Source organism: Maylandia zebra, linkage group LG23 (genome assembly GCF_041146795.1).
Source record: "Maylandia zebra isolate NMK-2024a linkage group LG23, Mzebra_GT3a, whole genome shotgun sequence".
NCBI lineage: Eukaryota > Metazoa > Chordata > Actinopteri > Cichliformes > Cichlidae > Maylandia > Maylandia zebra.
This window is the reverse complement of record NC_135188.1, coordinates 27,362,974-27,390,059: the sequence shown is the minus strand read 5'-3', so window position 1 is coordinate 27,390,059 and position 27,086 is coordinate 27,362,974. Positions and strand designations below refer to the sequence as shown.

Below are 27,086 nucleotides of genomic sequence, written 5' to 3'. Positions count from 1 at the left end.
TCTCTGGCTCGGAGACTCCAGCAGGAAGGGCTTTTAGCGCAGCCTCCTCTGGGCACCTGATGACTACTTTGGGATTGTTAAATAAATGTGATTATACCTGTTAGCATTGTGAAGTGGTTTTTCTTGGCAGAACGCAAGTGGAACACCTCTGAACTCGGGCTTTAGAGCATAGGAGGGTGGATTTTATGGCATAGAGTAACCTAATGTACTTGGGCATTGAAGAGAAATGTTCTTGATTTGTTGTAACCCAGCTTCATTTAACTTGATGCTACAATCAGATATCTGATATTTAAGGAAGCAGAAACAAGTTTTGATGCTTAAAATGAGGCACAGATATGGGTTTGCATGATTTTAAGAGTTAGATTTAACGACTAATGACCCAAAATACAGCTCTGAACCTATTTGCAACCTTGTAGACAATCATATCTCATTTTTTGCTTTTATTAAATTAGAAAATAATTTAATGATTTAAAAGAAAATAATCATTCCATCTGACATACAATAAAAGTTGTTTACCTTTTACCAAAAAAGTCAATTTCCAGCCCAAAGTCTAAGTCATCAAAGAGTTAATGTGTCGCTACAACCTGATTTCTATTATTTAAGGAGCCCAAACCACTTTTCTATGTTAAAAATAGGCCAAATGTAGGATTTGGGTGATTTTAGGGGTTAGGTTTAAGTACTTAGACACTAATGTATTTTTTGTGATGAAGTCACAATTAAACGTAAGCTCCTTTTTTGACTTTTTATTCTGTGTCAAGCACGCTCGGCTTGTACAGACTTATCATATATGCAAAAGTTTTCCGACAAACAGATGCATGCGGTCAACATCAAAGACGCAAGTTGGTAGCTGCCTATTCCTCCAAGTGACTTTGGGCATCTTTGAACGCAGCATGTGGCCTGACAACTGTTATCTTTGGTGGGGTTTTTTCTTTCTTTTTTGTGTGCAGGAGTCAATTGTGATTCCAACATTAAAAGCGTGTTTTGATCACTGGAGCTACTCGTTCCCTGTCAAACCTGAAGCTTTGTAAATACAATCATGTTAGAGTTGGACTAAATTAATTCCACGGGCTTCTCTGTGTCTGCAGAGTGCAACTGTCACAGCTGAAGAATTGCCTGCGCCATTGTTTTTTTTTTTTCTTCCTCCCTGACTTTATCAAAGAAATGATGAGATTTTAATAAGACTTTGTCCCTTTGCACTCTTGATTTTTTTCTCAGGCTGTCATTGCTGATGCTTCCAGCCGTACTAATCAATATTAGTCCTCACTCTGTACTTTTTTTGTGAGTGACAGAATAATGCTGGGACTGTGAAAGGGTTATGTCAGATAGCTTAAAACCTGATATTAAACAAGAATTGCGCTGCTACACATGTCACTTTAATTATCAACAAAAACGCAAGTCGAAGAACCCCCCCCCCCCCCCCCCCCCCCCCAATTTACCTTAAGAGGAGTAGAAGAAAGCAAACAGGTAGCGGCAACAGTTTGCGAAACGTCGTTCATAATTGCTTTTGTCAAGGATGACACTTAAGGTAAGAAAAGGAGAGAAGAGGAGAGGCACTGGAGAAGTAAACACTATCTTTTCTTTGTCTTTCGCTCTCCTCGGCAACACAAAAGACTGATTAAGAGTGAGGTTCGGGGAGGGGGATGAAATAACTGCCTGCGAAATATTAGTAGGTTAGAATTACTTTGTTGCTTGACACAATACCAATAGATGCTTCATGCTCAGAGAGGGAGAGGCTCTTGTCAGCAGTGGCACCTAAACAATGGCAGCTTTCTTGACGTTAATACTGCGCGTTTGACTTGACGAGCACCCCACTGTCATTTTGCCTTCTTGGAGGTATACGTTGAATGCGGAGGAGACAGCTGACGTTCGGGGAAGATTGCATCCACGGAGACAGTTCAACGCCCCCGTGTTTAAATTTGTTCAGAAACTTGAGGACAAGACGTCACGAGAGATAAGAAAAAGCAGCAGGAGACATAAACTGGTGTCAAAAATAAAAAAGAAAGCTCCTCTCTCTTTTTTTTTCTTTTTCTTTTGCTTTACTTTGAGGTCCGGTGTTCTCAGTCCTGCCCTGAAAAGTTTGCTCCGCTCCCTCATTCCTTATGTGGGAAGTCAGAACGGTGTGCATTGCTGCGGTGGATGTGTTGCTAAACAAAAAGAAGCTCCCTAGCTCCTTTTATTAGGGAAGAATAGGCCCTTTAAAACCTGTCCAGCCTTAGATAATTTCATTCAGCCGGCCCCTGCCCGGCCGTCATTGAATCTGCATCCAGAGATCAGGTTCACAGCAACGGGTTGATAGCTTCCCAAGCCTCTTGGCCTTTTGTTCTACCAATCCTGTGCTGCTGCCCCCTCCTCGGCAAGCTGGGGAGGAGGGGGATACAGAGCTGATGGGACATTGCTGAGGAAAGTTCAAAACTTCAGGGGTGAAGGGGCGCAGAGAGGTGAATTCCAACAATTTTTAAGTTAAGAGATTTCTAAGTCTGGCAAACTTTCATCTCATTCAGACGTCTAGACGTTTGACAGGTAGAGACGGCTCTCTTTCAATCCAACCTTTCAAATAAAAGCACAATATCAATTGTACCAAGGTGGATGTGGACCACCCAGGAACTCCTAACGTCTCTCTCCACTCGTGGGTCTCCTGCCTCGGTTGCCTTTTTTGTCGTCCCCAAGGAGCATTACTGAGTCTGAACTTGCCTAAACCCTTGTGATCACACCTCTTGAAAAGGTTTTGTTTCCTCCGTCGATTGGTATTCGAGGCAGGTCACCGCACTCCCACCCTCCTCCTCGTCCTCCTCCTCATCTCCTCCCCCACTTTCTGCCTGCCTGCCACCCCTGCCCACCACCCCCAACTGCCTCCCCTCCCACGTTTGAAAGCCCTGTTTTCATTTTAATTTGCACCTGTTGTGCAGTTGTTCGCTGAAGGCAAGTGCAGACCAGTCAATCGCACAGAGACGTGTCAGAAGGAGATGTGGGGAGGCTTATCTTTTGATATGTATAACGTTTTCAGAAATGCCGTGCATGAACTTCATCTGGTTGGCACTCCTGATTCTCAGAGAGTTCAAGAGGCAGGGACACTTGTAGCTATAACTTTGGCATAAAAACCGCCTTAATTAAGCTTGTTCATTCCTCGCAGGGTCACAATGTGAGGAGTTCTGCATATTTTCCACAAACAAGATATAAATCTATTGATTTTCACCGAAGCTCTGCTGACTTGTGGGCTCACTAAGGCTTTTTTTATGACTCGGAAACATAAATTCAACGAAAGCCTCCACCTCTTCACTTCGGTGGCTCAGACTCTGGGCCCTCCCATGATTGGCTCTCACCACAGAACATTTTTGCACAAGCTGCCAATGAGGTGTGTCCCCATGTGATGCCATCCATCTGCACTGCTCCAATAAGTCCTCTGACGTCCCTTTTCTGCAGTGATTTACGCCGTGGCGCGTACTCGCTGAGAACCAGCCGATGGTGGTGACTAATTTGCACGAGAGCCACCTTTGATTGAGTTCACAGCCCTTATTTACAGGCCGTCTATTTTAAGAAATGCAGGCATATGTCTGGGACCTGGGTGTTGTGGAACTGGGCGAGCCCTGCTGTTGGAGTTTTGAATGTGTGTGTGTGTATGTGCCTAAAGGCGCTGCCATGCTTTTATATTTTAATATGTTAGGAAACATTTATATTAATGTTCATGGTTCACTGGCAATGCAAATGTGAAGACATCCGAGGGCTACATGCAGTGAATAATCTAAATCACTATAGGTTAAGCCTTTTGTATGCATAGCAACAACAGTTGTAATATTGTACGTGCTATGTGGAGCATCTCAAATGTGAGCGGTATGCTCCGGAGCAGAGCCATCCTGAAAGGTGCAGCTCGTTGGCATCCAAGGCATGTGAGCACGGCTGAAAATTAGTGGCTATTTTGGCTCGTATCTCCTCGACAGCTGTCTGCCCACCGCTGTGGTTTAGTCACAAATTCCAGCCATGGATGCTGTAATTGGGGTGTAACCCACCAAAAGAAAAAGGGGCCTACGCCTTGCATTGAGCAGTAATGTGGGGTTATCCTTTTAATCTGCGGATAGACCTCAGTTTTCCAAAACTGGTCTAAATCCCTCGTCAGATTCATCTGTCCACAAGAAGTTGTAGAGAACTGCATTATTTCTCCGCCGTGCTTTCCTGTACTGACCAAATTTGTTCTTCCTTTGTATCACAGCTCTCAACTACGAGAATGTGGTGGAGACCGGATCAGAGACGGAGGAGGAAGACAAGCTGCCAGTGTCTGAGGAAGACCCTCTGATCAACGGAACCGGCAGCCCGGCCAGCCTCACCAACCCTGAGGTCTCGCCACGTATCGAGGGACACGGCCTGCTGAACAAGGACGACGATGACGACGAGATGAGGGACAGCGGCGTGGAGCACATTTGGCCCGACAATGACATGCTGAGTGCTTCCGTGGACGGTACTGGTGAGTGTAGAACAAGTAAATTCAGTCATGTCAACTGTAGGAGTTTGGTAATAGTTGGGTTGCAAAGCAGCTTGCACAGGCAACCTTAATGGGACACTTTAAAATGAGCCTTGGCAGTTGTCAGATGTGTAGAATGGCATCAGCTTGATGTCGTGATCGCGGATAAGCTCTGTGACTTCCCAAAGTAACTCTGTGCTGGATTTTTCTTGAGCTTGTAAAGCTGGCAAAACGGCAAATTGATGATTTCCTAATTAAATTCTGCTTGGCTTTCAGTCTAGGTTTTGTTGACTAGAACAGTTGTGGATCTGCCCACTGAGGTTCCTAAACAGGCAGCAATCTGTTGCCTGAAATGACAAAGAAAACATATGGGGGTGTTTATTCCAAACTCGGATATCCACTATTTGAGAAACGTGACCTGCACTATTAGAAATATCAGAAGATGATAGAAGAATATATTTTAAATCATGCAAACATCCATGTTCTTTTAACCCTTTGCGGTTTAAGTTCTTATAGGCGGTAACACTAACACCTTCCCTACCCTCAGCCTATGTTTTGGGCTTTTTTGTAGAAGAAATGTTAAGTTTGGTTGATTTTGGTCAATTAGGATGGTTATTTTCTTTGTACCCTGATTGCCAAGACTTAATAAAGCAAAAATTAGATTTTAGATTTTTTTAGGTTTCGAGTTAGGGTTGGGGTTGGGAAGATTTAGAACCATAAGAACTCTTGGCTTTTCTTACCAGATGTGTGGGGTTCAGGTGAGCTGTCAGTCAGAAAAACTACCACTAAGCTCACTCATGGATACTCTATAGTGAATGTGTGCTCATCCTGCCACTTGTGGTATCATCTTATGCTGTAAACCCCACCCATCTGGTGCCCGAGCAGACTTAAACAAACGCCACGGAGCGTTTTGCAAACAATGCTTGAGCCAGGTCTGACGGTGAAGCCCCGATGACGCTCCCTCAGCAGACAGACATGATAAACAGTTTCTCTGTGAGCGGCAGAGACCATTTGGTTCACGCTTAGAGAAAAGCCAAACAACAAAAAAATATTTACAGTAATGTATAAAGAGGAGGTGGAGTGGGGAAGAAGCCTGTGCGCTGCAGGAAATGAAATCTTAGGGTGTTTTTATGGTGTTTCAGCAACGTCCAGCAGTGACTGATGCTGCTTAATTCGTCTCGCCCCTAACAAGCTGCCTAATCCCAGGCAGGTGATACCTACCCCAACTTGACTGACTTATTGTCTTTTGTTTGAGCAACTCCTTCTGCAGGGGCCCCAGTCACAGATGCTTGAAAGATAAATACTTTTAATTAGGGGGCAGGGTATAATCATTAAAGGAAGCCAGACTGCTGCAAAAAGTCATTAACAATCTTAAATGAAATTTTTATTTTTATGATAGCCATTTACATGTATAATAAGAGTCAATGATTCTTGGAAGCATGTGACAGGAACAGAGTATGGCGAGAAGTCATGTAAGACAGCCCATTTAAATGAGCTGGGCTTTGCTATTCATTTCTGCTAATGAACTAGCTGTGCACAGTGCCGAAAAACGGGGGAACATTCAGCAGTCTTAAATTTTAATATGGGGGAAAATTGCACATTTATTAGGGATAAGGGGGGGAAAAACTTAGCGGGTATCAACTTTCACTTCTCCTAAATAACCGTTCATATTGCCTCCTTAAGGGGTGGAAGAAAGAAAAGACAGTTTGGTAAATAAATCAAGATAAAGGATAAACAAGCTGTCATTGCACACGGTAATTGTTTATTTGATAAAGACCTGCGGTGCCATAATGTCTGTAATTCAACTATGTTGCAATTCCCAGATAATATGCTTCTTGTGTGATAAAGCGTCTGACATATTTCGGAGAGCAAGTCAAGTTCATTAGAGCGTTTGGGAGTCTCTTTCCCAATCTTGCGGGTGCTGTGTTTCCCAGCCTGCCTTTTTCTTTTTTTTTTTTTTTTTAACATCCGCGGTGCCTAAGTGTCTACAGTGATACCTCAGCACATAACTCAGGCCTGAGATAAGTTAGCACCCTCCCTCCTTCCTACTCGGACTGATTTGGTCGTCACTCCCCTATCGAGAGTTTTTGCACAGGTCTTGGAAGCGTGATTGAATGAAGGTCTTGGGAAGGGTTGGGAATATTCGAGCCAAATAGAAACTGTACGGGGCAAAAACAGCCGAGGTGACTCTCCCAGACACAACTACAGCATGTAAGAAAGAAAAAGTTTATCGCAGAGCCTCGTCTGATTCCACCGCACAATCAGAGTCTTGTGTCTGGCATTGTCCTTGACATTCCTTAATCCCACAGTGAGGCTGGACACGATGTGCTGGAAAGCATGACATCATTATCACTGACAGGCGTTTTCAAATAAATCACCTGTCTTCCCCCCATTGCCCTTTTTAAACCCCTTCTCCCAGCCGTCGGTGGGGGGTCAGGGGGATTTCTCACAGCAGCGCTGTTTGCTTCATGTTTGTGTTGTTTGCAAACAAAACAAAACGAAAATATATATTTTTTTAGCCAAATTTGGCCTTCTGTTTTCGATCAAACAGTGGTTCTTGTTTTCTTTGCACATCTATCGAGTTGTGCAGTTATTAATTTGTCATTTAAACACCTACTGCAGTCCAGGACTTTCCCATAGCGTTTTAGATGCCTATCCATCCTGCCAAGAATAAAATTCAGAGGAAAACACTGTGTTCTTTGGCTGCTAAATGCTCAATTTTGAAGCGATGGAACAGAGTATCTGCCATTGACAAGTCTAAAAATATCCCATTTTGCATTAGCCTTCTAAAACCTTTAATCCTGCCACTTTTGTTTTGTTTCCGAGATTCAGAACTATTAGGCGCTTGACTCAAACATGACAGATTCAGGATAAATGAGGCTAAATGCACAAAGGCAGAACTTTAAAGCGCCTGTGACTGCGGTGACCGGCCATAAAAACAGGAATGTTTTCAAAATAAACAGCATCTGAGCTGCTATGAAAATAGGTGGAATTACAGTCGGGCCAAAGGTAGTCTGGACTCCTCCTGAGTCCAGAGTCGGCTCTCAAACCTCAACATCACTCTTCAAGGAGGTGTGTACCTTACCGCCTCAGGTCTTCAGTGATTTACTGCTAACAAAACACACTTTTCCACCATTTAGCGGACACTTTCATCCAAGACGCTTTCCATGACCAAGAATAGGCACATATTTGTGGTATAAGTGGATCCAGCAGAAATCAGATGCCTCTCTTCTTTTGCTTTTCTGACATTACTTGCAGTTTTTGTTTTCATAATGTAACATTTTTAAGCTCCCTTTCAAGGATAAACTCACTTTTCTAAGAATTCTTCTCTAAACAGAAGCTAATAACACTAATGTTGGACGTTTTTATTAGTTTAAGGCAGCAATTCCCAGCCAATGACACTAATCATAATTCCCATCCATTGCCAAGGGCGTGTTTCTATATTCTGTGCCCAGCCCAGCTAATATGAAAAACGAGAAAATACAGTTTATTTTACAAACTAAATATAATTGAACTGGCTAGCTTATTAGCTTTGCTAATAATATAGCTAACAGTTAGCTTAAATTGTGGACAATAGTTGAAATAGGTAGCTAAAATTAAGAATTTACAGACAATGATTTTTTTTAGTAAAAGTATAAATAACAATTGAAATAAAGACTTAAAATTATGAATAGAGAAATGAAGATTTTAAAGCTGCCAGGGTATTAGAAATATAGATAACTGTTTGAAATAGCTAAGAGACTTAAAGATATTTTCATGGTTTTAGTCCAGTTTGGCCCATAATTTCTTTGGATATACACTTAAAACAGTGAACTAAAATTGCAAATTTTGGTTGGAAATAAATTTGGAAATTCTTTATTTAACAGTATGGCTAGCAGTCACTTTGAATTGCAAGCTAAAAATGTGGATTAACAAATGAAATAGCTAGACAACAACATGGAGTAACAGTTATTACTGATCCCTGTCATGTCGGGGGAAAAAGCACAACTTAACATAATGATTAAATTGTTATAAATACATCGCTAAATAGAATAAAAAGGCATTACACTCAATGTAATGCCTTTTTAGTACCAGTTTTAAAACAAGGAAACTAATTTGAGTCTCTCTGAGAGAGGGTTGTGCGATATGTAAACAGAAAAAGTTAAAAAGAGCAATGAGCCACTGTCACTCACTGCAATGGCACTTTGGCCCATTTGAATGTAGCTCAGCACTGGCATGGATCTATGTATTTAAGTGTCCCAGAGGCCATAGCAGAGAGGTGTATGTGGTGTTAGTCTACCTCCTACTGGAAGCAGCCGTCCCTCCCTTTAGACCACAGATAACAAAAGTTCTCCAAGGTAAATAGGGGAGAGTGAAGGGCCAGTAAATCCCACTGGTCATCCCCTTGCGTCAGACTAAAAGTATGCAGTCAAATTTGATTACCCAACGCAAACACGGTGCCTACGAGGACACAGAAATGTGAGGGAGTTTTAAGCACAAAAGGGTGGACGGGGTGGGGGGAGGCTTTTCTACATTCTGATATCTGATACTTGTGGGTATATTTTAATCTGTGGTGGAAGTATTTTTTTAAATCTGTTTTGTTTTGTTGTAGCTTTAATTTATGTTCTTTAAAACCCATTTATTTTCCCATAGTGCGACTGTGGTTTTGATGCTGTTTGGCAGACGTGCAATCAAATGTACAGCATGGGGAAAGTTAAACTAGGACATACCCCTGCAGAAGAGTCTGTCATTATTCTCTGAAGCCATTGACAGGGGTATTTATCATTTCACCGCAGAAGCCAAATCTCTAATTTCAAGCAAACCCGAATTGCAAGCCTTAGAAAGCATTCCACAACGATCAAGCCCATTGTTTCCAACTCCAAATAAAAACTCTTTTTGCTTCTGGCTTTTGTGCAAAGCAATGTAAGCAGGATAACATTATTATCAACAACACACCCACCACCTTTCCTGTATTATCTGAGCCAGGTTGCTCTTATGTAGGCGCTCATCCTGTTTTAATAGCCAAGGGATAGTCCGATACATCGGATCCTGCTGTCATCTGGGAAAAAAAATTAAAAATGCTCACAATGCAACGCTTGTAACCTCCTTGCAGGAGCAGCAGAGCAAGAACAGATGCGTGAAAAGAAGACAATGCAGGTTTTTTGTTCTTGTTTTTTATTTTAAGACAAAGGCCTCATGTTCTCGGAAGCACCTTGATTTAATTTTTACTGACGAGGCAGGAAGGAGGGACCAGGGACTTCTTAAGCTGATTGTCAAGTCTCTGTCCTCCTGTCGACCGTGAGGTGGAGGTGGAAAAGAGGGTTTGTTTATGAGCTTGTCAATCCACCCTTTATTTACTGTCGCCTCACCTGTGCCAGGGCAATATCTCCCCGTCTGCACAGACCGGGAGCCATTATCCTGATTGGCAGTAAGAACTTGTCCTGCTTAAACCAACATTTCTCCGAGGAAGGGTTTCTTTGAGATGAAGGAATAATCTGAATAGCTGAGGTCAGGCTTGAGTAGGTGGAGCCAAAAAAGGAAAGCCACAGATTCTTAGAGCCTAAAATCTAGCCAGAGACTGAGGAATATTGCTTGATAACTTTCAAATAAAAGGCTTTTATGAAAGGCTTTCAATCAAGATAGGTTGCTGTAGAATAAGGAATATTCAAAGGCCTGTAAGGCCTGGAAAAGTGGTAAATAGGGCAGATCAAATGTGTGTCTTTTTTTTGGTTAAAAATGCACTTTCCCCTTCAGTATCGTGTGTGCGAGGCTTTGAAATAATAGTTTCCGCCTGTTTTACATGTTTTTCTGTATTGTCGGGCTTCATACCTCACCAGAAAACATTAATTTATTTATTTTCTGACTCCACCCACCTGAGGTTTACCCCAACCAATGAGGTTATTTCTGCCCGGGAGAAATGTTTGTGCAACTAAAACTCTTAATTTGTGGTTAAGGGTTGTATTCCTTTTAGTTTCGGAGCAAGGCACTACTAAGTCTCTGCCAGGGCTTGTGGTGAATCACAAAAATGTGCGCGCTCACAATACTCCAAGCTGCTTTGGATAAAAGCATCCACCAAAATGACATATGATAAAAAACAAGCGTGATCCTGCATGCAGCGGATTGCAGCGGCGTCACAGCCGGGGAGTAATAAGCTCAGCCTGCGTGTTGGCTGGAGCTCTATGATTGCTCAGGTGGATGTGTTCCGTGTTGTATTTAATCGCTCTGTTTGGCGATTGAAGCTTTCTTCGCCTCCCCCGCCGCTTGTTGTCACGTTAAAGGTAAATAAGTCTCTGTCTGGCTCAGATGATAGCATTCATTAAGCATGCTGAATAAAGCCGTGGTGCACTGCGATGCACAGCGGTGCCTTTATTGGTTTCACCATACCTTCTTCTTAAAGGCCTCATTGTCAGCGTTTGTCAGCGTGCATGGTACATCGAGGTACTCACCCTCCCTTCTCTGCTTTTTCTTCTTCTTCTGTTTTTGTGCAGATGAAATAAAAGATGATTTTGACACCCTGGGGCCTGATACCACTTTGCAGACAGTTGGAAACGGTACAGGTGAGTTCAGATATTTGCTGTATGTGTGTCAAACCTTTCATATTAAGCCATTCTTGTCTGGTGCCTTACGTGCATGTTTCTTTGTCAGTCTGCAAGTCTTTAAGGTCTGACAGCCCTATCGTTGATGATTAGTACTCTAACCTATTGGAACAAATAAACATAATAATGGAAGTCCTTTGTTTTTAACTCCGAAATATAGGGTAAGGGTTCTCTACCTCTACGTCAAGGATTGGATATTTTAGTTTTCTTTCTCTTACTGTCTTTTACCATCTTTACATCTAGCAGGTCATGTTAAGAGGTTAAAAACTTACTTCCAGCAGCTCAGCTGCAACTTGTAGGACCTCGTAGATGTTAAGAGCTTCTCAAACTGAAAGTGAACTGTTCAACATGACCATTTCACGCCCAACACTGGGTTCAAATTCAGCTAAAGTTGTACATTTTAAAGACCCCAAACTACCGACTACTGATCTAGTGTTAGGCTAAGCATATGTTTGTAGTTTCTAGTTTATGAAAAATTGACTATTTAGTAAGTGATTGAAACTAAACAAATCCCTCCTTCTTAGATGTGTTGCTAGTGACCTGGTGGATGTTAAGAGGTTAGAAGGTCTTTGATGTGCCATCAGGCTGAATGTGGCTTGTTTCAGTGGGGTTGGATTTCAGCTAATATCCAGCCCTTTGATGGCACTTCTGCCTGTTTTAGATACTCAGTTGGATAATCTCAAAAAAGAAGAACTGTAATGCCAAAATGTATGTAAGACATTTGATTAATTTGAAGGGTCACTAGTTTGTAATTCTAACCTTAACGGTTTATTGATAACCTGCTGAAGACTGATGGGGTCAAAATGACTAATTCCAAGTCAAAACTGGGTTTAAAACTAGACTAAATTTGGCTGTAACATAAAAGGTTGTAATAGTTATAACCACTAAACCACAGAACCTGAATCTCTTAAGATCTACCAGGTCACTGCCAACTGATCTAGAGCTAGAGTTATGGGTTTCCAATTTGTGAAAATTTGCCTAATTAACATGTGGATAAAAGAAAAATCAAACCTAAATGGGGTGCTGGTGGCCTGGTGAATGTTAATAAGTTAATACAGGCCTTTTTAGCTTTTTGCAGTCCCTGGAGGAGTTCCTGAACAGAACAAAGCAAACATATCCACAAACTGCGCGCTGTAATTAAAAGGAAATCTTCCTCTGCTGACTCAGTGATCACTGAGGCAATCCCGTGTATGTTTATAGGCAGCTGAAGTGATTTTGATTTTAATAACCATTGATTACACATGCTACTTTCAGCTTTCCCAGTTAGCTAAGTGTTTCTTCTGGTGGAGTCGAACACGATCTGCCATTTTTCATTAAGCCACCAAAGCTGATTTGTCGCCACATACCCTCCCTTCCATGATATCATCCTGGCCACCCTGACAATTGGCCTCGGACGCCGTTATGGTAAACCGAACTCGCCCCGCAGAACACCATGCAGCCCTGAATCAAAATCCTCCCTTCAGCTTTAATTACCGTTACTTTCTGCTGGTGTTTTCCTCTTCGCTTTCTTTTCTCCTCTCCCCTTCTTCATGTTCTGGAAATTCAAGCCCAGCAAATGTTTTCCATTTAAAGGACTTTTGGAAACAATACTGTGGCACCGCTGTGGAAGCTCCCCGCCACTAGATCACATGTGATTTCATTTAAAGACATGAGCAGTTTGATCACGTCCCCCGATGCCAAAGCACACTTTGATCCAGGTGATTTCCTCGTCCGTTGGAAAGAAAGCTGGTCGTTTTCTCCTTAAAGAAACACTTTGCATGTATGTTTTTTCATCCAGAATATGTCCTCATTTTATTATTCCTGACGATAGAAGCTTGGTCGCTTGCATCAGCTGAATGTTAAAGTAAACCATGTTTCATTACCCTGAAGCTTTTCAGCTTTAAGTCCAGGAACTGCTTGCATTGAGCCGCACCCAGTCAATCATCAGTCAATCATCACAATTAGCTTAGCACTTCCTCCAAAGCTACAAAGAATCATCTAATGAGAAGACTGAGAATTATGCCATCACGGTTATCAAAAGCGATCCATTGGCACCGATGACATTTCGGTGCCATTTTTGACATCCAAATATGTACTACCTTGACCTTTCGCAAATTGGCCTGCAAAGTCATCACGGTCTAACAAATCGCTCTTTAAACTTCACCTTGGCTCGCAGTCTAAAAGCCTAATTAACGGGGGTGAAGTCTGATGAGATGTCACTTGGTTGTTTTTGTTTTGTGAGGATTTTTAAAAATATATATATTTTTGGTCACCAAACATCCTCCAGGATCTCTCCAGGTTGTAAACAGTATGTGTGCGCGCGTACGTGTGATGTTTTGAAAGTCGGCCATCCCCTTGACTAATGAAGGCTGCTGATTTTCTTTTTGCTCCGGTTTGTTGTTTAGGAGGCAGCTATCTCCACGCTGCAGCTTAAGAGTTTCCCTGAAGAGAAGGGACTGGGAAATAATTTGAGAAAATGCATTGTGTGGCCTCAGCACTTTGGTTGGCTTAAGATTCATTCAGCTCAGCTATGGCAAAGCATGCCCCCCGCCCCCACCCCCCACACTCTCTCTCCTCTCTCGCCCTTTTTTTCCCTTTTTTTCTTCTCTTTTTGTGGTTTGGCCCTGGTAATCTGTTCAACACAGAATCAACAAAAGCCACAGCCTCTTGATTGACCTTATATGTGAAAGTCGATACTGAGAAACGTGGCTCTGTTGCTGATTAAACCAGGCTTGTCTGTATGTGTATGTATATGAGGCTCTTTTTTTAAAAAATTATTTGAGTAAATTAGGTCAGTGAAGGTTTTTTCAAGGCTCATGGTAGCACCTTTATCTCCCGACTTTTGTTCGGATTAAGTTACAGTTCTTGTTTTAGCCGACGTGGCGTGACAAGCAAGCCCAGTAATTTAGATGCATTCTCCCCAAAGCACGGCTGTAATGTTTTAGGGTGGCTATCCTCATCACATTTCCACCAAGATGTTCCCAATATCCTCCTGTAAGACATTTCTCTGGGGACGAAGGGAATCCAATTTATTCCTCTCGCCTCCCCCCCACCCTCCTGTCCTCAGTCTCCTCCTTCACAATCTCCATCTCTCTCTCTTCCTCTCTGTCACTTCAGTCAAGAGCGTCGATTGCACTTCAGAGTTGGAGGACTTCTTTGCCAAGCGGAAGCTGGATGACAGCGACAGCCACGTGGTGAGCATCGCCGAGTACCTGCAGCGGGGTGACACCGCCATCATCTACCCGGAAGCCCCCGAGGAGCTGTCCCGCCTGGGCACACCGGAAGCCACTGGACCGGAGGAGAACGGTACGGGTCCTGTCCAAGGGTTTGTAGGAAGGATCTGGGTCGAAAGATTAGGGTGAGAGGAAGGAAACAAGACAAGATGTAACCCAGAACAGCTATGACTCAGAAAATATTGGGAATTGATGCTAAGTTTGACCTAATTTTGATAACCTATCTATGGTTCCCTGTGTTAAGGAAGAGTTACAGGTAGGTTTAACCTCTCAGAGTCAGGGTTAGGGTTATTTTTAGTCACGTGTTAAAAGAAAGTAAAGTCTAAGTCATTGGGGTCATTGGCACTGACCCAACCCGAACCCTAACCTATCAGAATTTGTCATTATGTTTTTTTAATTGTTCTTCCAAATGTTCACAATCATGGGATACCAAAAAGGATCCTTCTAGATGGCAAGCATCAAATCTATTAAAGTTTTTTTCCTCTAAAATATAAGTAGGTTTAGGGTTAGACCTCACAGGGCTAAACAGGCATATTTTCAGGAAGGATAATATGATATCTTTCAAATTAAGCCTCATGCATTTGTTCTGGCATCATAGTTTTTCAGTTCAAGGTTGTCCAAGTAGACAAAACCTAACCCAAACCCTGCTCTTAACTCTAGATGTGTTGCCAGCAGCTTGGTGGATGTTTTTTGCAGAAAGACACCCACAATAACCTTTAAACTTGAAGAATGTCTTAAAACGTTCTTTAAACCGATGCATTTAAAAACCTTTCCTATTACTCCAGACCATTTTAAAGGATATCCAGCCTTAAATGTGCCTACTCTTATACCATAACTGCTGCAGTAACTGAGGGTGCTTGCTCAGCTAATGTCCTGGCAAATGTTAAAAAAAAAAAGAAAAGAAAGGGGGAGAAAAAGTCTTCTCGCTGACACGACCGGGCAGCTGTTGGTCCCACAGATTCGCCGGATGCCTGGGTGTTTACCTACAGTCTTAAGCAACAGCTGGGCAGGGGCTTGAAATCAGATAGCACACCTCCGAAGCTCCCCGGAGGGAAAGAATTGGAAGAGGGGGGCTTGAATTTGAGCGGGATTGTGATTCACGCTACAGACACTATGAACGTGCCAGCGGTGGTGGTTAGGTGTGGGGGGACTAGAAAATGAGGGCTGTTTAAAGAAATTCGGACTGTCTGTGGAATAGTGTGTGCATCCAGTACCGTGTACGTGTTTGTAACTATGTGGAGGAAAGTGAGAACGAGTGGGAGTGCTGTGTGTGAGTCGGGAGGAGGTCATAGTGCAGCGGATGCCAGCCTGACACTGTGACTCTCATGTGGAGCAGATTGCAGAGATAACTCCCATACCACTCTGGGCAGCCCGCCCGTTAGTTGCCATTGATTCGCTGACCTTTTGGCCCGCTTTCCTTTCCCCTTCCTCCTCCCTCCTTCTCCTCCTCCCGCTGTCTCCTGTGCAGACCTGCCACCTGGAACGCCAGATGCCTTCGCCCAACTGTTGACCTGCCCCTACTGCGACCGGGGCTACAAGCGTTTGACATCGCTAAAGGAGCACATCAAGTACCGCCATGAGAAGAACGAGGAGAACTTCGCCTGCCCCCTGTGCAACTACACGTTTGCTTACCGCACTCAGCTTGAGCGGCATATGGCCACACACAAGCCTGCAAGGGATCAGGTGAGGGGGATATTCTTTCTTTTTTCTCCTTCTTCTTCCTCATCCCATCCCCTTCTTCCTGTTTTTCCCTCCTTCCTTTTCCTCCTCTGCCTGTCCCCTGTTTCATTTCATTTCTAATGTGCCCCGATCCCTCAGAGAAGGGAGATCATTTTTTCTGATTGGCAATCATTATTAATTTTTCATGGCATTTTGAAGATGCAGATCCTTTAATGGTAATAACTTTAATTGAGGCCCTAAATGGTTTTTTGATGGCCCTCCCTGATATGATTTTCCAGTCTCGTGTTCACGATCGAATGATTGTGTTAATTTCCAATTTGGAAATTTTTATCAGCTCCTTAACTTCACTTCACTCCTGGCCTTTAATGTTCTTCTGGTGCAGCCCGCAGTCGTAGCACTCCATCAAACTCCACCCCCCTCCACTTCTAATTTCATGCACTGCATAAACATCTGTGTATACTTTAATTTTTTTCTCCCACGATTTATATCCTGTACGTCTGAAATATAATGTGAATCCGCTGGCAGTTAGCATGAATCACCTTAAAGTTCTGTGAGGTGAAAACGCATCCAGCAGTTACGGGTGTTTAACTCGCTTGTCAGCTTTTAGTTGAAGATGTGCGCTGAGATAGATTGTGGCAAAAAAAAATTGCACGCTTTCAGAGTTTTTGCACATTTGGGGATAATTATAAGTTCTCAGTAAGCTAAAATCGGAGCAGTAAATTTCAAAGTAGATGAAGTTGATGTTTTTGCTTCGGAGGATAATTATAATTGAAGAATTTTTGCTTTATTAAAAACTGCGACTTAACCTCTAAATGTAAAGAATCCACTTATGCAGACATGTAAACAGCGCCATGCAACAGTCATGCCAAACTGTATCGTATTATGAGTTAATGACACTTCAGCCAGCAATCCATTGATCCACCTATGAACAATCACTTGATGAAAGTAGGGACAAGAAACTCCCTTTTTCTCAGGAAGAGACCTCTAGCAGGCAGCTGTTTGGCCTTTAAAAACAAAAAACAAAAAAAAAAACAGAATTTTTTTTTCACTCAGACACCCTGAAATCATTGGCTAATAATTTGTAAAAATTTGTTAATTTATTATTTTTAACTACATAAATAATACAATTCTGTAATAGTTACATTCTGATTATATAACAAGCTATTAATGATTAATAAATGTCACCATTACTTTCCTAATTTTCTTAGCTCACCTATAAAACCACAGATTCAGTCAACCCTGATCTGAACAGCCTTCCCCAGCCTAATGTGAACCTAGACTACAAACAAAACCAAACAATGAGTAAGACAGGAAATGATGTTTAACCATCTATAAACACAAACTATTAAGTAGCAAATAATATTGTCATTTCGTGGTTTGTTAAAAGTAGAAAAACTGATGTAAATCTGTGTTGCAATGGTTATTGTAGACATGCCAGTAATCAGATTATATATGGGTCTCAGTAAGAAACTTAGTTAAACATTTTACTAATAACTAATAGCAGTAATAACTTGGCGGACTGTAATAATAACTAGACTAATGTAGGGGGTCCAAAATGAATGTAATGTACTTGTCTGCCAAACTAAGTGAAAAATCAAGAATGAATTGGTCCTGGAGAGATACAAAGGTAACTACCAATTTATCGTTTATTACCAATGTTTATTATAAAATGTTAGACTTTTTTCTTTTACATACAGAGAAACTACAGCTCAAATGGGTCAGCCCCGTTTGGAGAAAAATAATCTGTCACGTCTCGGTGTCCAATTTTCTCTTGGACTTCCTCTGCTAGAAAAACCTTGTGATGCAAGTAGAGTTATAAAAAAAGAACTGAGCCATTCAGCCAATAACAGATGATATCATGTACTCTGATGCTTTGCGGTGTTCAGTCCCAGGTCGTGGGTGTTGTGTTGTGCTCTCTGAAGCGAGGATGACAGGCTCAGACTGTGGCTGATTTGATCAGATGTCAGCAGCCAGCACTTTCACCTGATCTACCAGCTGGGTGTAAACGTGAGCAGATGGGCCGGCCGACTGAGCCGCTGTCCCAATCCTCATATTACAATGCTGTTGCTGCTCCCCTCCGGAGTCCAGTCAATGGCCAAAGACTCCTATTCAAGCACCGTGGCTCCTTCTACAAAGCCGGTTATCTTGATTTGTAAATGAGCTGGATTGTTTAAGTGCTAATCCTCCAGATGAGATTGAGGTGATGTCTTACTCATTTTGATTCCTTTCCCTAGGTGGCGCTCTTGTTTTTTTTTAGCCTGTCCTCTAATTATCGACACTGACAAACTCCACTGTTTGCTTATATTAGATGTACATTTGGCAATTAACAACAAGCCGAGCCGCAGTCAGATTAACATAAAGAGTAATGTTCTGATAGGTAAACATGTGCTGCTCCGTTCTGTCTGCTATGTTTACAAGCGTTAATACTCCTCCTCCTCTTAAGCAATTAGCTGAAATATGACTAATTAGAGGTTATACATATGCAAACATCCAGTCCAATCCAGTCGGGCCCCCGCCCACAAACAGCAGTGGTGGCATTCACACAGACAACAAGCCATGAAGGAGAGACGGAGCGTTTTCGCCAGTGCCATTCACAATTATGAGCGCGGAGCAATTGTGTCTTATTAGCAGTGGTGGCGAGACTAAACTTTACCGGGCAGGGGTCCTCAGGGAGGGGGAAGTAAGAGGAAGGTGGTGGCGGTGGCGATGGAGGTGGGGGCGGAGGTAGCGAAGCAGCTGTTGCTGTTTGTTTATGCAACTCAGCAACATACGAGCGGTGGGGTCCCTCTCCGGCGCTTGGCGGGGCCTCGACTCTCCCTGCTTGATCTTTGAAGGTTGGGGCTGTTTGAACAATTCCTCCCAGTCCTCCCAGTGTCCTGCGCGCCACCATCTGTCTCCCCAGGAATGTGGGTAGAGTCAGCACACACCCCAGCATTTGTCAAGGCTGAACTGGGAGGAGGGAGTCGCTCTGCTTTTCCCCCTAGCAAGCTCAGAGAAAATGTGTCTCTCTCTCTTTTTTTCTTTTATCCATATTTACTAACCATTTAACATCCCTACCTCCCACTTGGAATTAATTGTTTTGTGAGTGACGAGCCAGGTTTACACACCCCGTGTTGTTGTTGCTGAGTATTATTATATTTTAATTTTTCTTTCCCTTTTTTTAAGAGAGGAAGGCTCTGTTTGAATTGCAAATGTGATGGATTGCAACTGATGTTTACCTTTTTTTTGAACAGCAAAATCAAGGCCGGGCCCATGTGCTGGCTTCTTTATCCCAAGATTATTAAAGAGACATTTGAGGGTTTTTTTTTTTTTTTTTTTTGGGGGGGGGGGGGGGGGACCTAATTACTGCAACACATTTGCAGAGGGGAGGAAAGAAAAAAAAGTGAAATTCAGAGATGGTGTGAATACAGGTATGCTGGCGAGAGAGAGCTCACAGATGATTCTGAATACATTTTGGACTGATTAGACCCCAAATTAATGAAAAGTAGATCACATCGGCACCTCTAATGAAGGAGAAACGCTCTAAAAAAAGACTCTTTTCATTTATTCTATTTTCTGGGCTGCCAAATTCTAAAGGCAGGCCTCCTTTGGCTGTGCAGCCAGGAAATTAAAAGGTATGTGATTCTCTCTGTTATCGCCGCCGCTGCCTGTAGTTGCTCAATGGAGGTGGGAGTAGAAAGCCAAGATGCTTCGTTTGCGACAGGAGCCATTTGGCTTGTAGCGTGAACTGAACTCTTACCCCCTCCATGTTTGTACATTTTTCTTTTTTTTAAATCTCTTTCTCTCTCTCTCGCTCTTTTTTTTTCTCTCTCTCACAGCACCAACTGCTCAACCAAGCGGCCGGCAACCGCAAGTTCAAATGCACCGAGTGCGGCAAGGCCTTCAAATACAAGCACCATCTGAAGGAACACCTCCGGATTCATAGCGGTGAGTTGCAGGAAGAACGCTGCCCTGCTCTTTGAAAGTTTGTGGCGAGACGAGGTTGGGATATAAAGTAAATACTCTTCAGTTTTAAAGAACGACAACGCCACCCTGGGAATTTCACCCAGAGAATACTGGAAATGACACTAAATCACCAAAAAGGCACTTAGGTTCGCTATACTCAATCCAGAGACGAGGTTCAATAATAAACAAATTGACAATTTATTGGTAATTATTTAAAACACCGAATAAAAACATAATCATAAATATTCAAATACAAATATGCTTAAAAAGGTATTCAGAGCTGAGGCTTACCAGTGGAGGGGCAGGGATGCCACACACAACTAAAGAAAGAAAACACACCAAAACACAAGTGCAACACACTATCACACACTCACACTAATAAACTAGACAAGGCAGGTGTGTACACTCAAGGGATCCCACCACCAAGGCACCCTAGTCTCCTCCACATCGGCACTCCGCATCTGAATAAAAGAAACAAAGAAAATGTCAATATATTACAACAAACTAATGTGTAGCACCGGGGGATAACCCAACTGCAGGACCACACTGGTGATCTACAGCTAGAAAAAGGGCCTCCCACCAGTGGTGTAACAGAAAATCCAAACTACAAATCAAAAAGCAATAAAACAACATACAATCTGAATAAAACTCTAAAATCTGGAGCAAACGGAATCGCCGTACTGCTCCAACTTGCCGTCCACACGACGATAAGTTAACAGTCAATCAATATGCACGCCAGCTGACTCCGATAACCGGCATGCATATGGCCGTTGTCCACGCCGACGTCCACTGTAAAAGCTGACAGCAGCAGGGAAAGAATTCTCACAACGGGAACAGACGGTAAAAGCACAGCAAGGCAAAACAGCAGCACTTCAGTTCGCGTAGCTTGGCGCAAAACTAAGGCCCACACTTCCTGCGAAACATAATAAATAATTACTATAAAAGAACAATAGAAGGCAGAGAGCGTAACAAAAGTTGATTACGTACCAAGTAAGCCGGGTCACAGAACGTAAGCAGAATAGCTCAGAGGAGGCTTCTATAGCTATGACCAGCCGCGATGGAGGCTTCAGAAGAATAACCCGCAAATGATCTCCACCACACCGAGGGGAAGTCAGGTGACCAAAAAGGAGATCACAGGCAAGCGACGCAGAGACACTCAAATGGCCACTATTTATACCAGCGCCCCCTAATGGGCCAGGCTGAAAGTGGGTTGGACCGAAGGATAACATTCATCCTGCCACATTCTCATAACGGTGATTTAAGGATCCACAGATATTCCTTTTGGTTTATTTTGGACACTCGTCGGCTGTTAATGGACACTGAAGTCCTCGGGGTGTGCAATATTTGCTTATGTGTGTGAAGCTTTTAAATTGAATTGAATTTATTTGTTTACTTGTTGCAAACTTTCCTTTTTATCAGCCTTAAACAAAGAGTATTTTGTTGCAGAGTTCAGATGTGTACATTAAACTTACTTCAAAACTTCATGTACTGTGGAGCTGTTATTCTGGTAATACAAGCATGAAACAAATAGTATCCTTACCTAGGAAGCCCTATTGCTCAACTATAATTTATTATTTTATATAATTTAATTTAATTTTAATGCAGTTTTTTCAGATTATATTGACTTTAGGTTCAAAGCAAAACATGAAGAATTAAATAACTTTTACATTTTCTTAACAGTGCCCCAACTCTTAAGGAATTTGTTTTTTCAATTAATTCCTACAGTTTATTGGATGGGAGCCTTTTTCCCTACAAATAAAATCAAATAAAAATAATTTCATGTCCATCACACTTGTTTGAACATGCTTAAAATGTCCAAAACAAAAGTAGTCAGTGAGGTTTCCATGCCTTTGTGTTTAGTGTCTTTGTGTGCTCACTGAGCTGAGCAGAAAATGTTAAAGCTAATAAATGTTAAAGAATGGTTTACTTTCACTCAAAACATGTAAGTACAAAAAAAGAGCAAAGATCTCTAAACCAATTCAGTTTGGCAGAAAATAAAGAAAACGCAGACACTATACTGGAAGATTACCGGCTCTAGCGCATATCGCACATCTTGGCACAATTCAGTTAATTTCAATTCTGTTTTATTTACATAGCACCAGTTCACAGCAACAGCCACCTCAAGGCATTTTATATTGTAAAGTATAGACCGTAAAATAATATGAGAGAAAAAGCAAAATTGCATGACCCCCCTTTGAGCCAATTGGTTGTTTACTGGTCTTGGCTAACCATCTATATTTCTTGTTTCAGGTGAAAAACCTTATGAGTGCCCCAACTGCAAGAAGCGCTTCTCTCACTCGGGCTCCTACAGTTCCCACATCAGCAGCAAAAAGTGTATTGGCTTGATTGCAGTCAATGGCAGGATGCGCAGCAACATGAAGACAGGCTCCTCCCCTACCTCTGCCTCCGCCTCCCCCACTAACACTGCCATCACCCAGCTGCGACAAAAGCTTGAGAACGGAAAGCCACTCAGCCTCGCCGAGCACAACAACCACCTGAACATCAAGACGGAGCCGCTGGACTTCGACTACAAGCTGATGATGGCTTCTCATGGATTTGCCGCTCCTGGGCCTTTCATGAATGGAGGAGTGGGGGGAAACAGCCCACTTGGGATCCACCACAGCTCGGCCCAGAGCCCCTTGCAGCATCTTGGGATGGCCGGACTTGAAGCGCAGCTCCTGAGCTACCCGGGTCCACTGGGGAATAACCTGAGCGAAGTACAGAAGGTTCTCCAGATCGTGGACAACACTGTGTGCAGGCAGAAAATGGACTGCAAGCCAGAAGAGCTCTCCAAGCTCAAAGCCCACATGAAGGAGCTGGGATCCCAGATAGAGGAGCAGAAACAAGCGCTGACAACGGCTCAGGTCGGTCTTCCACTTGTCAATCACAACGGCGCCACCAAAAGCATCATCGACTACACATTAGAAAAAGTGAACGAAGCCAAAGCCTGCCTCCAGAGCTTGACTACAGACTCAAAGAGACAGATTAGCAATATCAAACGAGAGAAACCCAACCACATGCTTGAAGGAGGTGTGGATGAGAAGGTGCAGGAAAACAACATGTTTACACCTTACGCTTGCCAATACTGCAAAGAAACCTTCCCCGGGCCAATACCTTTGCATCAGCACGAACGCTACCTGTGTAAAATGAACGAGGAGATCAAAGCTGTGCTGCAGCCCAGTGAGAATTTGATGCCCAATAAACCAGGGATATTCATGGAGAAGAACACTCACTTACCCTCCTCCGTGTTGTCTGAGAAGGTACTCACTGGGCCTCTTAACCCTTACAGGGACCACATGTCTGTGTTGAAGGCATACTCTGCCATGAACATGGAGCCCAACTCGGAGGAGCTGCTCAAGATTTCCATAGCGGTCGGTCTTCCTCAGGAATTTGTCAAGGAGTGGTTTGAGCAGCGAAAGATGTACGAGTACGGCACTAACAGGACCCCACCACTAGAGCACAGGAACAACATGGATATGGTTGTCGGAACAAATAACCACCACACTCCACCAAAAGACTCTTTGGCAGCTAGGTCGCCACTGTCTCTAATCAAGCCTACTGACCGCATCACATCACCCTCCATAGCAGAGCTCCATAACAACGTGAACAACTGTGACAACTCGCTCAGACATTTGAAAAACCACCAGTTCAGCGGCAGCCAAACCAAACCCACAGGTGAAAAGTTGGACCACTCCCGCAGCAACACCCCTTCCCCGCTAAATCTGTCCTCCACTTCTTCCAAAAACTCTCACAGCAGCTCCTACACTCCAAACAGCTTGACTTCAGAAGACCTGCAGGCTGAGCCGCTGGACCTGTCTCTGCCGAGACTCATGAAGGAACCCAAGCATGCACTGACTGTCAAAAGCAGACCTAAAGTCAACAGTATTACCATTGACCATAACAGCATCCCTTCTCCCCGAGAGCACTTCGAAGAGCCTTTGAACTTGGCCTATCTCAAAAAGGATTTCTCAGGCTCTACCAACAATGGAAACTTAGAAAAAAGCACTAGCCCCATCTTCGGCATTAACCCGTTTGCGGCCAAACCCTTGTACACGTCGCTTCCACCTCAGAGCGCTTTCCCACCCGCCACATTCATGCCCCCGATGCAGGCCAGCATACCAGGTCTTAGGCCCTATCCGGGCATGGATCAAATGGGCTTCCTACCACACATGGCCTACACTTATGCAGCAGGGGCAGCTACCCTTGCCGAGATGCAGCAGAGGAGAAAGTACCAGCGGAAACCAGGTTTCCAGGTAAATAAGCCACCTGTGGTTTTGTGAAAGCCCCAGGCTCACTCAGATTCTCTGAAATGATCTGAACTCATTTCTGTACTAATTAAAAAACCACTCAGGAGTTAGGAGAGTGAAACGCTCACCTGAGGTAGACTGAACTGGCATAGGCGATGGAGATAAACAGCTGTGACACAACCCCGGGGTGGAAAAAGTGAGGCGTCATTAGTGGGAGGAAAGGAGGGCCTGTGCAGCCTGTGTTCAGCTGTTTTAGCAGTAATATCATTCAGTGATGAAAAAGAAAAAGCTTTGAGGATTGCTTCTACTTCCTTGACTTCATTTTAACTGGATTATCTCATCCCGTCTTAATGAGCCTCCAGCCCTTCTACCAGAGTTTCATTTGCAGATTTATGAATGTTAGTGGTGTTTTAATTTTTACCCTCAAAAAAACACTGGCACAAAATATCAAACAGCATCAGGTTAAAATATATGACAGGACCCATATTGGCCCTAAAGTTTAATCTCGTTAAAGCTCTAATTGTTACCACTCTGCACAGTAAATTTTACCCGCTGGAGTACATTAATGCTCTCGACTCCAGTCCTCCTCCAGAGCTGGCCTGAACTCACATATTTTGTTATTAAATATGGGTGAAAGGCCTTTGTAAAAATGACAAAGGTGAGCCCCGGAGCTGTGCACTTCTCTGAAATTTCCCATTGCAACTTTGCTGCATTTTAAAGAGAGCCAAAGCCAAAATGAGCTTCTACATGTGGATTAATAATGCACAGTCTCCATGTTCATTACCAGTGAATGCTGAAGGCTGTTTAACATAGAGGGAGCCATTTTGATGAAAAAAAGTATTAATAATGTTTCCTATTCTAAGTTATTAAATTAGATTTTAAAAATACAGCTACAGGCGTTTAGTTCAAATTGATTGCAGAGTGATAGTGGTCCCTTCTTAAAACACAGTGCAGTGCTGTCCCCACATTATCACACACATATTCATTAAGGAAAGCTTCAGTGGCTCAATATTGGCCATTAAGGTGCACCTTCTGATTTTAATCATTATATGAGTTTGCAATGTCAAGAATGGCTCACTGTGCCTCCTCTAATGTTATAATATTGTTCTCCATCAATTCATATTTAAGACTAATCTTCATCATAAAAGAGAATTTTAAAGGAATGTGCAGAATTAACGCTCGTGTACAAAATTAGACCACACTGAATACACCATTATAGCGGTGTTTCATAATGAGGAGACTGTCAGTTATAGATGGGTGATATTACTGCAGAGCTGAAAGTTTTATAAGAAATAAACGCCGGTATGTGCTGGTAATCAAAAATGCATGAGAACATGTAGCGTTGTGTGATTGTTTGGGAGGAACGCTTCAGTGTAATGATCCTATGTGGACAAATGGTGTCTGGCTAGATATTTTTATGATCTTTCACCAGCTATTGTTTAAAGAAAAGAGGATATTCACAACTAAATAACTTCCTTTTTTTGCGTTGATCTTCTGGACTTTCCTTTAAAATTTAACAGTTAGTTTAGAAATTAGCATGCTATCAGTAACTTTATATTAATGTAATATGAAGCAGTTATGACCTAAACTCACAAAAATCAGCTAATAATGTAAATCAATGTAATTTAAAATAATATAAGTATCAAGTATGAGCTTTTCCACCAACGTAGATTGAGCTACAAAGTGTTTGTAGTTTTGCTAAATGACACTCTCAAAGCATACTAATTAGCTAACAAACACTTAGCTGTTAATATAGCAATTAGCATGACACCTAATTGCTAACTTTTTGTCAAACTTCATACAATTTTTCAAGATATATCATAGCAAACCTAAATATAAGAAATTGCAACTAAAATTATAAACATTAGCTTTCTCTCAAATTAGTATTAGGAGTTAATAAACCGGCACATGAACACAGGCACCTTATTTTTCCTTAATTTAGTTATAATTAACTGTCACCTTAAAAGATTATATAGCTTGAAAATGTAACTACTAGTACAAGGTTGTTTTTCTAGCAAGACAAAGTTAGCAGGAAAAATAAACTTTAGCATTTCTAACATACATATTCTAAAAAAATAAACAACTAATAAACTTTTTTCACATTTAAAAAAGTATACACTGCTTATAAAGAGCTTATAGGTTTTATAGCTTTATAGATAAAATAAACTCCACTTTTCATTAAAACCAGATAGTGGTTAACAAATATTAGCTTTTTTGCTACAGCGGCTTAAGGTAAATACCCTTCTAAAGGGGTTAAAAACTCCCAGCAGCTCAGAAAATATTTATTGTGTTTGCTAAAAAAAAATTTGTCACACCTTTTGAGATTATAACACGAACGCTCTTTGAGCAATGTGTAGCATTTTGATATTTACTCTTAATTTACAGTTAGCTTAGCAATTTACACTTCAGAAAAGGGTGTCTTCTGGTTAAACATAACTATAAATAAATAAATTTTTGTTTGAGTCACATTAAGAACATAAACTCATAATTTAAGTAAAAATTTAAAGGGATTACATGTGGAATAATGTCAGCAACAGATATTAGCAACATTTACATGAAGCTAGCTTAAGCTAGAGTCATGTTATTTGCCACACACACAGTGACCACCTCACTGTTTTCTCACTTTTAAAAGAATATACAACATCTCATCATCACACTAAATTCATTATTGTGTTATCCTTTCTCCCTATTTTTTGTTTGTGATTTTTTTTCTTTTTAGGGGGACCTGCTCGACGGTACACCAGATTACATGTCAGGGCTGGACGACATGACAGACCCCGACTCCTGTCTGTCGCGGAAGAAGATTAAGAAGACCGAAAGTGGTATGTACGCGTGTGACTTGTGCGACAAAACATTCCAGAAGAGCAGTTCCCTTCTAAGACACAAATATGAACACACAGGTATATACTGTTCTAGACCCTTATTTTAAACCCCATGCTTTTTTTATGTTTTAAATGTTTGTGTTGCCAAATCC

The 27,086-nt window shown here is 42.2% G+C and overlaps 1 protein-coding gene across 5 annotated transcripts in view; it reads left to right on the top strand.

Annotated features, from left to right (window-relative positions):
* zeb2b (zinc finger E-box binding homeobox 2b) overlaps positions 1 to 27,086 on the top strand; it is a 99,827-nt gene that overhangs the window by 69,066 nt on the left and 3,675 nt on the right. For 2 of the 5 annotated variants that reach the window (XM_014407642.4, XM_012922463.5), the window contains exons 3-9: positions 4,202 to 4,456; positions 10,921 to 10,989; positions 14,125 to 14,313; positions 15,709 to 15,923; positions 19,739 to 19,847; positions 22,116 to 24,118; positions 26,832 to 27,012. In XM_014407642.4, the coding sequence (XP_014263128.2) occupies positions 4,202 to 4,456; positions 10,921 to 10,989; positions 14,125 to 14,313; positions 15,709 to 15,923; positions 19,739 to 19,847; positions 22,116 to 24,118; positions 26,832 to 27,012 (3,021 nt within the window). The remainder of the gene's footprint in view (positions 1 to 4,201; positions 4,457 to 10,920; positions 10,990 to 14,124; positions 14,314 to 15,708; positions 15,924 to 19,738; positions 19,848 to 22,115; positions 24,119 to 26,831; positions 27,013 to 27,086) is intronic. The other 3 variants (XM_023152367.3, XM_014407648.4, XM_076880028.1) reach the window with 3 other exon arrangements.